A 12216-nucleotide genomic window follows, 5' to 3' on the forward strand; every position below is an offset into this window, starting at 1 on the left:
CAGGCAGTTTTATAGACAACTATATTCTGAGGCGCGCGTGAAACAGAAGAGTTTGCGCAGGCGCAGTGTGGTTGGACGCTTCTAAAAGAACCAGGTGAGTAGGGGTGGGGTGGAAGAGTTCATTTCTAATCGAAAGGGGGGGATTTAAAGCCACACCCGCCTAATCTAAGGTTTTAAAAAGCGTGGAGAGCAGCTTAATTGGAGTGAATGTAATTTTAAAAAAATATCTGATTTCTTTTGTTAATTTCTTTGGCTTTTGATTTCTTGCATTGCTTGGAGCAATGGATGCAATTCAGCCAAAGGCTTGCAATAGCTGCAAATCAGAATTGCATCAGAGTTGATGAACCTAAAATAGATAAGATAGAAGTTTCTTAGGAGATCCGAATAGGATTGTCTTCCAAGTGTAGTCCGTAGGTGACTGTGGAGCCCTATTCTTGATCTGCATGTTCTCCCTTTCCATTCGAAATCTGCAGCACTGCTGGTCACAGCTGACCTCCAGCTGGAGTGCTCAAAGGCCAGGGCTTCCCAGTTCTCAGTTTCTATGCCAGAGTTTTTAAGGCTGGCTTTGAACCCATCTTTAAATCTCTTTTCCTGCCCACCAGCATTCCGTTTTCCGATCTTGAGTTCGGAGTAAAGCAACTGCTTTGGGAGACGGTGGTCGGGCATCCGGACAACGTGGCCGGTCCAGCGGAGTTGGTGGCGGAGGACCATCGGTTCAATGCTGGTGGTCTTTGCTTCTTCCAGCACGCTGATGTTGCATGAAACCTCCCTGGGTAAAATTATTATTTGTTCCTTTTGTGCCTGCAGCAGAGAGTTCCAAAGGCTGCAGGCACTTAAAGTGTACTTGTTTGGCTCTGCGTATGTTCAGACAATCAGGAAACTAGGTACAGACTGACTATAATCACTTAATACAGCGTTTCTCAACCTTCCCAATGAGGTAAAGGTAAAGGTAGTCCCCTGACACTAAGTCCAGTCATGTCTGACTCTGGGGTGTGGTGCTCATCTCCATTTCTAAGCCGAAGAGCCAGCGTTGTCCGTAGACACCTCCAAGGTCATGTGCCCGGCATGACTGCATGGAGCGCCCTTACCTTCCCGCCGGAGCGGTACCTATTGATCTACTCACATTTGCATGTTTTCGAACTGTTAGGTTGGCAGAAGCTAGGGCTGACAGCGGAAGCTCACGCCGCTCCCCGGAATCGAACCTGCGACCTTTCGATCAACAAGCTCAGCAGCTCAGTGCTTTAACCCACTGCGCCACTGGGGGCTCCCAATGAAGTGACCCCATAATGCAGTTCCTCATCTTGTGTTGACCCCCAACCATAACATTAGTTTAGTTGCTCCTTCACAACTGTAATTTTGCTACGGTTATGAATCATAATGTAAATATCTGAGATGCAGGATGTATCTTCATTCACTGAATCACATTTGGCACAAATATGAAATATGCCCACATTTGACTACTACTGGTGGTGTTGGGGGGGATTGATTTTGTTATTTGGGAGCTGTAGTTGCCGGGATTTATAGTTCACCTACAACCAAAGAGCATTCAGAACACCAACGAAGGAATTGAATCAAAATTGGCACACAGAACTCCCATAACCGCCAGAAAACGCTGGAAGGGTTTGGTGGGCACAGACCTTGAGTTTTGGAGTTGTAGTTCACCTACATCTAGGTAGAGCACTGTGGACTCAAACAATGATGGATCTGGACCAAACTTGCCACAAATATCCCATATGCCCAAATATGAACACAGAAGGAGTTTGGGGGAAATAGACCTTGACATTTGAGAGTTGTAGTTACTGGGATTTATAGTTCACCTACAACCAAAGAGCATTCAGAACACCAACGAAGGAATTGAATCAAAATTGGCACACAGAACTCCCATAACCGCCAGAAAACGTTGGAAGGGTGTGGTGGGCACAGACCTTGGGTTTTGGAGTTGTAGTTCACCTACATCTAGGTAGAGCACTGTGGACTCAAACAATGATGGATGTGGACCAAACTTGCCACAGATATTCATATGTCCAAATATGAACACAGATGGAGTTTGGGGGAAATAGACCTTGACATTTGAGAGTTGTAGTTACTGGGATTTAAAGTGTACCTACAACCAAAGAGCATTCAGAACATCAACGAAGGAATTGCATCAAAATTGGCACACAGAACTCCCATAACCGCCAGAAAACGCTGGAAGGGTTTGGTGGGCACAGACCTTGAGTTTTGGAGTTGTAGTTCACCTACATCCAGAGAGCACTGTGGACTCAAACAATGATGGATCTGGACCAAACTTGCCACAAATATTCCATATGCCCAAATATGAACACAGATGGAGTTTGGGGGAAATAGACCGTGACATTTGAGAGTTGTAGTTACTGGGATTTAAAGTTCACCTACAACCAAAGAGCATTCAGAACACCAACGAAGGAATTGCATCAAAATTGGCACACAGAACTCCCATAACCGCCAGAAAATGCTGGAAGGGTTTGGTGGGCACAGACCTTGAGTTTTGGAGTTGTAGTTCACCTACATCTAGGTAGAGCACTGTGGACTCAAACAATGATGGATCTGGACCAAACTTGCCACAAATATTCCATATGCCCAAATATGAACACAGATAGATTTTGGGGAAAATAGACCTTGACATTTGAGAGTTGTTACTGGGATTTACAGTTCACCTACAATCAAAGAGCATTCTGACCCCCACCAATGATAGAATTGGGCCAAACTTGGCACATGATCTACATGGCCAACACTGAATACTGGTGGGGTTGGCAGGGCTGTTTTTGAATTCTGGGAGTTGTAGTTCACCAACACCAAAAAGGAAGAGAAGGACAGGCAGAGAGATTTTGGGCCAAATTCCTACACAGAACCCCCATGACTAACAAAAAAACCCCTGTGTTTTCTGATGGTCTTTGGCGACCCCTCTGACACTCCCTCGTGACCCACCCAGGGGTCCCGACCCCCAGGTTGAGAAACGCTGCCTTAATAAATTGGTTACCCTGAACTCTGTGCTTCTCTGGCCCCTTCCTTGCTGTTTTCCCAGCCATCATTGTTGCAATTTAGCCTTTCCTCTTTTCTTCTCTTTCCGGATAGCTGGTTCCCCCATTAGAAAGCCTTTGATAGTTTAAGCCAGGGGTCCTCAAACTAAGGCCCGGGGGCCGGATGCGGCCCTCCAAGGTCATTTACCTGGCCCTCTCTCTGGGTCGACCTAAGTATGAAACTACTTGAAAGCACACAATAACAACAATCCTATCTCATTGGCCAAAAGCAGGCCCACACTTTCCATTGAAATACTAATCTATCTATCTATCTATCTATCTATCTATCTATCTATCTATAAAAATGCTCTGTGCATAATGAGTACCTTAAAAACAAAAGAACCAATGAACGAAATCACACCAAATCTGGCAACAAAACATCTCACTACACAAGGAGTGACCATTACTCAAAAATTATGATTTTGTCATTTGAGAGTTGCAGTTGCTGGAATTTATAGTTCACCTATAATCAAAGAGCATTCTGAACTCCATCAACGATGGAATTGAACCAAACTTGGCACACAGGCCTCCCATGACCAATAGAAAATACTAGCAGCGTTTGGTGGGCATTGACCTTGAGTTTGGGAGCTGTAGTTTACCTACATCCAGAGAGCACTGTGGACTCAAACCATGATGGGTCTGGAACAAACTTGGCACGAATATTCCATATGCCCAAATATGAACACGGAGTGGGGGAAATAGACCTTGACATTTTGGAGTTGTAGTTACTGGGATTTATAGTTCACCTACAATCAAAGAGAGCACTACATCCAGAGAGCACTGTGGACTCAAACAATGATGGATCTGGACCAAACTTGGCACGAATATTCCATATGCCCAAATGTGAACACGGAGTGGGGGAAATAGACCTTGACATTTTGGAGTTGTAGTTACTGGGATTTATAGTTCACCTACAATCAAAGACCATTCTGAATGAACACCGCCAATGACAGAACTGGGGCAAACTTCCCACACAGAACCCCCATGACCAACAGAAAATACTTAAGGCCATCCAGTCCAACTCCCTTCACCAGGGCAAGAAAATGTAATCAAAGCCCTCCTGACAGAGAGCCATCCAGCCATAGATATAGGCAGATTGATGTGATTCACACACACACAGATAAAGTATTATAGATTTGAAAGGGACTCCTAAAGATGGACAATGATATGTTGCATGTTCCAGAGTAGGCAAACCAGACAATCTCTACATCAACACTGTCAAAGAAACATCAAGAAATACCATTTACCCACAAGCATATATTACATATATTAGAAACCAACACTTTCTAATTACTTTATTTTCCATATCACCAGCCTGGGCCACAGCAACGCGTGGCAGGGGACGGCTAGTAAGTTTATATTTGTTAAAATTGTTCTTTTAACAAAAAAATTAATTATTGTATTGTTTTTAAATGTTTTTTGCACTACAAATAAGATATGTGCAGTGTGCATAGGAATTCATTCATTTTTTTTTCCAATTATAATCCTGCCCGCCAACAGTTTGAGGGACTGCGACCTGGCCCTCTGTTTGAAAAGTTTGTGGACCCCTAGTTTAAGCTCTCTCTGCTCATTATATTTCTCTCCTGCCACCCTCCCTGTTTCAGAGCACACTCTCTGGCCTCTTTTGAGACCTAACTCAACCCAGGGATTCTGAAGATTATGTTTTCCAAGCCTGAGAAACTATGTCTCCCAGGACTGCTGTTAAAAAGAACTCATTACCCGCTGAATACTCATATGTTCTAAAGATGTTTTCCTTATCTGTTCCCATCCTTGCAACAACAATTCTTTATTGATTAGTCAATTTTGACCATATCAAAACATGCAAAACATACACACTTGCCCATACATACAGTAAAACCATATATGAATGCAAGGCATCCTGGCCTACTGGCCTGTCAACCCAATCCTAAGCAATGTGTAACCTTCCTGCCTTTCTGTTCCCCCAAAAGCCCATTCTGCATGCTTCCCTTTCCCCAGTATGGAATTGTATTATTTCTATGTATTTTCCCTTTCTCATGCCTTGGATCTGCATACAAGGGAGCCTGGCTTGGATATCTGTACGTACTTGGGAAAACTATGTCTCTCGTGTGCATGAAAAATGCCCTAAAAATTCCCTGCCTTTTCCTATGTGTTTCTATGTGACGTTACTAATATCTTTTGTGCTTCTGAGATTTTCTGTTCCTTTCCCTGGCTGGGAAACTGTATTCCTGACCCCAAAAGGAAGTCCTGCATCCCATATGATCATACAGCCTGCGAGAAGAGACTCCAAGCTGGGGATTTCCTCAATCAGTTCCCAGCCTGACCCATATTATGGACATTATCTGGACATATGTAACACAATAGCCCAATGGACAGGAGAAGATGGCCCCATTGCCTTTTCCTGCCCGCCTCGGGGGAAGTAGCTACTCTTCACAATGCGCCTTTGTGTGCGGGACCTCTCGCCACGGAAGGAAACCTGATTGTCTTTTTCCAAGGCCATCTCCTCTGCCATTTGCATGTTTGTGCCAATATGTCCTGTTTTGAGCTACCATGATTCAGGGCCACTGCCACTGGGTTGCCCCCCCCCCCCCCGGGTGGGGTTCTGCCATTACCTTAGTTACTTACTTACTTAGGTAATCCCTTGTTGGCCGAGTAGGATAGTCTTCCAGGAGCAGTATTCTGGTGGATCCGTGGGTGACTGTGGAGCCCTATTCTTGATCTGCATCTTCTCCGCAGTGAGAACATTGGTTTCCAGGTGGAAGGCGGTCTTGGTTGGGGTTGGCTTGACGCACCTTTCTCTTGGCACGTTTCTCTCTTTCGCCCTCCATTCGTGCCTCTTCAAATTCTACAGCACTGCTGGTCACAGCTGACCTCCAGCTGGAGTGCTCAAGGTCCAGGGCTTCCCAGTTCTCGGTGTCTATGCCAGAGTTCTTAAGGTTGGCTTTGAGCCCATCTTTCAATCTCTTTTCCTGTCCAACAACATTCCATTTTCCATTCTTGAGTTCAGAGTAGAGCAACTGCTTTGGGAGACTGTGGTCGGGTATCCGGACAACGTGGCCGGTCCAGCAAAGCTGATGGCGGAGGAGCATCGCTTCAATGCTGGTGGTCTTTGCTTCTTCCAGCACGCTGACGTTTGTCCGCTTGTCTTCCCAAGAGATTTGCAGGATTTTCCGGAGGCAGCGCTGATGGAATCGTTCTAGGAGTTGCATGTGACGTCTGTAGACGGTCCACGTCTCGCAGGCGTATAGCAGAGTTGGGAGGATAATAGCTTTATAAACAAGCACCTTGGTATCCGTATGGATGTCCCGGTCCTCAAACACTCTGTGCTTCATTTGGAAAAAATGCTGCACTCGCAGAGCTCAGGCTATGTTGTATTTTAGTGTCAATGTTGACTTTGGTGGAGAGGTGGCTGCCAAGGTAGCGGAAAGGGTCAACATTTTCTAATGTTACACCATTAAGCTGTATCTCTGGCGTTGGAGAGGGGTTGGCTGTTGACTGCTGGAAGAGCACTTTGGTTTTCTCGATGTTCAATGAGAGGCCGAGCTTCTCGTATGCTTCTGCGAAGGTGTTTAGAGTGGCTTGTAGGTCTTCTGAATGTTGTCATCAGCATACTGGAGTTCTATAACAGATGTTGTTGTAACCTTGGTTTTGGCTTTCAGTCTGCTGAGGTTAAACAGCTTGCCATCTGTCCGATAGATGACTTCCACTCTGGTGGGAAGCTTCCCATCAACAAGGTGAAGTATCATAGCGATGAAGATGGAGAATAGAGTTGGGGCAATAACACATCCCTGTTTGACACCGGATTCCACCTTAAATGAGTCACTTTGGAAGCCATTGCTGTCCAAGACTCTTGCCATCATGGAGGAGCCGCAGGACTTTGGTTGGTTTGTTTTTATTTTTCTTGGAAGACACCTGTGCATGAGTTTTTTAATGTGTGGAGGTCAGTGCACAACTGATCAACACACAGTCTTCACAGAGTGAGGTTCCACTGGTGGCATAGTTAACACAACAATCGTGACTTCTCAATCTGTTGCAGCCTTCTTCCGCCTTCACAGCCATTGTAACATGTACCGTGTTATCCTCTGCCTGCTCCGCTGTTGGAGTCTTTGGACTGTGCTTGGTCTGGAACTTCCCCCACGGCCACTTCTGGGAGTGCATGACTTCAATAGTTGTGCCCGCAGGTTCATTGGAACACGCAAGCCCCCTCACCAAGACAAAGTGACAGTCCATCAAGGGGAGATAGATGGAATACTATGTTAGAAGCATAGGATCCTAGAACTGGAAGAGACCCCCAAAGGCCATCTAGTCCAACCCCATAAGATAGGGATCGATAGATAGATAAGATGGATAGAAACCTAGGTTAGAATTATAGGATCCTTGAGTTGGAAGGGACTCCCAAAGCCCATCTAGTCCAACCCCCTATAGATAGATAGAGAGAGAGAGAGATAAACAGAATTCTAGGTTAGAATCATAGGATCCTAGAGTTGGAAGGGATCCCCAAGGGCCATCCAGTCCAACCCCATTCTGCAAGGCAGGAAGGCACAATCTGACCCCTCCCAACAGATGGCCACCCAGCCTCTGACTGCTGACAGTTAGGTGGAATCTTTTTCTGTTTCTGCCTGAGAGGATGGACCTGGCCTACGTCTGCGAGTGGGAGAAATGCCCCAAGAGCAACCACTGCCCCTCCATCCCATTGGTCTGCGCCTGGTCCTGCCGCAACCTCATCGCCTTCACCACCGACCTCAAGAATGAGGAGGAGAAAGGTAAGGCTTCTCAATGGGAAAGTCCTCCTGGATCCTATGGGTATGCAGCCCGGAATGGCATTGACTTTTGTCACCACCGCATCACATCGCTGGCTCGTTCCCAGATCCTTTTCTCTTTTCTTGGATCTGATTGACTCTAGATCTCACCCACATGATCCACATCCTCGACACGGAACATCCGTGGGACGTCTACTCCATCAACTCTGGACATGTTGAGACCATCACCTGCTTGGAGTGGGACCAGTCAGGTAGGAGAGTCTTGCCAAACACCTGCAAAATATCCTCATGCAGTAGTACTGTATGTATATATGACTAATAATATGCTTTCTGGCTCTTCTTCCTACTGTCGGATGCAGGGTCGCGGCTGCTGTCAGCGGACGGGGACGGGGCCATCAAGTGCTGGGCTATGGCAGACCACTTGGCCAACAGCTGGGACAGCAGCGTGGGCAGCGTGGTGGATGGGGACCCCGTGGTTGCCCTCTCCTGGCTCCACAATGGGGTCAAGCTGGCCCTCCATGTCGAAAAGGTAGTTGCTCCAGAATCCACTCACCGTTGACTATCAGTTCCTAAGTCCATTGACTGTAAGTCCCAGAATACACTCACCATTGACTATGTCCTCAAATCCATTGACCATGGACTTATGTCCCCAAGTCCATTGACTATATGTCCCAGAATCCATTAACCATAGAAGATGTGACCATAGATAATGTCCACAAATCCATTGACTATAAGTCCCAGAATCCACTCACTATTAACTAAGTCCATTGACAGTAAGTCCAAGAATCCTTTGACCATTGAATATTTCCCCAAATCCATTGACTATAAGTCCCAGAATCCACTCACCATTGACTATAAGTCCAAGAAACCATTGACTGTAGATGATGTCCCCAAGTCTATTGACTATAAGTCTCAGAATCCATTTACCATTAACTGTAACTCCCCAACGGCTTTAAGTCTCAGAATCCATTAACCATAGACGATGTGACCATAGACAAGGTTCTCAAATCCATTGACTTTAAGTCCCAGAATCCATTGATCATTGATTATGTCCCAAATCAATTGATTATAAGTCCCAGAATCAACCCACTATTGATTATGTCCCGAAATCCATTGACTATAAGTCCCAGAATCCATTGACCTTGGACTGAGCCCCCATGTCCATTGAGAATAAGTCTCAGGTTTCAGTGACCATTGACTTTAAGTCTCCAAATCCATTGACTATAAGTCCAATAATCTATTGACTATTTACTATAAGTCTCAGTTGTTGACCCTTGACTGATGTCCCCAATCTACTGACTAGAAGTCCCAGAATCTGTTGAGCATTGACTCAAAGTCCCATATCCATTGGCCATGAACTAGAAGTGCAGAAACCTCTTGAACATTGACTCCAAGTCCCATATCCATTGACCATGAACTAAAAGTGCTGAAACCTCTTGACCATTGACTATGCATCCTCCAGTCCATTGACTCCAAGTCCCCTATCCATTGACTATAAACTAAAAGTGCTGAAACCCCTTGACTGTTGACTATACGTCCTCCAGTCCATTGACTCAAAGTCCCATATCCATTGACCCTTAACCCAAAGTGTTGAAACACTTTGACCATTGACTATTTGTCCTCCAATCCATTGACTCAAAGTCCTGTATCCATTGACCCTTAACCCAAAGTGCCGAAACCTCTTGACCATTGACTAGACGTCCTCCAGTCCATTGACTCAAAGTCCCATATCAATTGACCCTTAACCCAAAGTGTTGAAACACTTTGACCATTGACTATTTGTCCTCCAATCCATTGACTCAAAGTCCTGTATCCATTGACCCTTAACCCAAAGTGCCGAAACCTTTTGACCATTGACTAGACGTCCTCCAATCGATTCACTCAAAAGTCCCATATCCATTGACCCTTAACTCAAAGTGCTGAAACACTTTGACCATTGACTAGACGTCTTCCAATCCATTGACTCAAAGTCCTGTATCCATTGACCCTTAACCCAAAGTGCCGAAACCTTTTGACCATTGACTAGACGTCCTCCAATCCATTCACTCAAAAGTCCCATATCCATTGACCCTTAACTCAAAGTGCTGAAACACTTTGACCATTGACTACACGTCCTCCAATCCATTGACTCAAAGTCCCGTATCCATTGATCCTTAATCCAAAGTGCCGAATCCTTTTGACCGTTGACTAGACGTCCTCTAATCCATTCACTCAAAGTTCCATATCCATTGACCCTTAACCCAAAGTGCCAAAACCTTTTGACCATTGACTAGACATCCTCCAATCCATTTACTCAAAGTCCCATATCCATTGACCATGAACTAGAAGTGCCAAAACACTTTGACCATTTACTAGATGTACTCCAATACGTTGACTCAAAGTCCCGTATCTATTGACCCTTAACTCGAAGCACCAAAACCCCTTGACCATTGACTAGACGTCCTCCAATCCACTGACTCGGAAGTCCTCAGATCTGTTTGTACCCCTTTCTGATTTCTCTCTCTTGGCAGTCGGGGGCCTCCAACTTTGGGGAGAAGTTCTCACGGGTGAAGTTCTCCCCGTCGCTGACCCTCTTTGGCGGGAAGCCCATGGAGGGCTGGATCGCGGTGACAGTCAGCGGCCTGGTGAGCGTCTCGCTGCTGAAGCCCAACGGTCAGGTGCTGACCTCCACTGAGAGCCTCTGCCGTCTGCGCTGCCGGGTGGCCCTGGCCGACATCGCCTTCACCGGCGGCGGCAACATCGTGGTGGCCACCTCCGATGGGAGCAGTGCCTCCCCAGTCCAGTTCTACAAGGTCTGCGTCAGCGTGGTCAATGAGAAGTGCAAGACCGACACTGAGATCCTACCCTCGCTTTTCATGCGCTGCACCACTGATCCTGTCCGCAAGGACAAGTACCTGGCCATCACCCACCTCAAGTTCCTGGCCCGGGACATGTCCGAACAGGTGAGAGTGCGTGCTTCTCGGCCATGACGCTAATACCATCTTCACCTCAATTATCACAACTGTGCTTTGCAAAACTAAAGGAGGTGAAAATCCCTGCTTCTAGTTCCTCCAGCTTTTGTTAATGAAAGCAAAGCCAGCCCAAATAAATATGAAATCTTTGCTATGATGCTGCAGCAAACAAGGCAAAGACCATGAGAGCCAGCCAAATAAATACATTTAATTGTTTTGCCCATATTTTTTCCCCAGATGTTGCTTTGCGCTTCAAACCAGAACAGCAGCATCGTGGAGTGTTGGTCGCTGAGGAAAGAAGGGCTTCCAGTCAATAATATCTTCCAGCAAATCTCCCCAACCGGTGAGTCTATTTAAATATTTTTTCTCTGTAATAGGCAATGTTTGTTTGATTGGGATTTTCGTATTGTCCCCAGTGGCGCAGTGGGTTAAACCGTTGAGCTGCTGAACTTGCTGACCGAAAGGTTGGTGGATCAATTCCGGGGAGTGGGATGAGCTCCCACTGTTAGGTCCAGCTTCCTAGCAGTTCGAAAACATGCAAATTTAAGTAGAACAATACGTAACGCCTTGGCAGTAAGGTATCGACACTCCATGCAGTCATGCCAACCACTTGACCTTGGAGGTGTCTATGGACAATGCCGGCTCTTTGGCTTAGGAATGAAGATGAGCACCACCACCCAGAGTCGGACACGACTAGACTTAATGTCAGGGGAAACCTTTTAGTGTTATTATTGTTTATTATTATTATTTACTTTATATTATTGATGTTATTAATATTATAATACTAGCTGTACCCAGCCACACGTTGCTGTGGCCCATTGTGGAGAAATGGGAAAGAAAGAAAAGAGGAAGAGCTGGTTTCTAACCTATCAGTACACAACTAAAGTGACAAAGTGTCAATCTAATATAGGCCCATTTCAGTCTCCTCGAGGCCAAAGGGTTATATGGATGTGTGGAAGGGCCCTGGGTTACCTGAGTCCACACTGCCATATAACCCAAGTTAAAGATATTATATAGGTATTATTATTATTATTATTATTGACACAGATATTATTATTAAAGGCATATAGGTATTATTATCATTATATATGTATAGATATGATTGGCATACAGGTATTATTACTACAGATGTATGGATATTATTATTACAGACCTATAGATATTATAGGCATCTAGTTATTATTATTATTATTATTATTATTATTATTATTATAGATATGATATAGTTATTATTACAGAGGTGGAGTCCCTGGTGGCACAACGGGTTAAACCCTTGTGCCGGCAGGACTGAAGACGGACAGGTCACAGGTTTGAATCTGAGGAGAGCGCAGATGAGCTCCCGCTGTCAGTTCCAGCTTCCCAAGCGGGGACATGAAAGAAGCCTCCCACAAGGATGGGAAAACATCAAAACATCTAGGCAATATCCCCTGGGCAACATCCTTGCAGACGGCCAATTCTCTCACACCAGAAGCGACTTGCAATTTCTCA

At 45.5% G+C, this 12216-nt stretch overlaps 1 protein-coding gene across 2 annotated transcripts in view; it reads left to right on the forward strand.

Annotated features, from left to right (window-relative positions):
- The window catches only part of MED16 (mediator complex subunit 16), a 27707-nt gene continuing 15491 nt past the window's right edge, over positions 1 to 12216 (forward strand). The window contains exons 1-7 of one of the 2 annotated variants that reach the window (XM_060784917.2): positions 6 to 94; positions 603 to 773; positions 7642 to 7780; positions 7921 to 8028; positions 8137 to 8306; positions 10288 to 10719; positions 10966 to 11071. In XM_060784917.2, coding sequence (XP_060640900.1) covers positions 759 to 773; positions 7642 to 7780; positions 7921 to 8028; positions 8137 to 8306; positions 10288 to 10719; positions 10966 to 11071 — 970 coding nt within the window. In that variant the 5' untranslated portion in view covers positions 6 to 94; positions 603 to 758. Of the gene's footprint in view, positions 95 to 602; positions 774 to 7641; positions 7781 to 7920; positions 8029 to 8136; positions 8307 to 10287; positions 10720 to 10965; positions 11072 to 12216 lie in introns of both variants that reach the window. The other variant, XM_067473499.1, reaches the window with a different exon arrangement.

This window comes from Anolis sagrei, chromosome X, assembly GCF_037176765.1.
Source record: "Anolis sagrei isolate rAnoSag1 chromosome X, rAnoSag1.mat, whole genome shotgun sequence".
Classification (NCBI taxonomy): Eukaryota; Metazoa; Chordata; class Lepidosauria; order Squamata; family Dactyloidae; genus Anolis; species Anolis sagrei.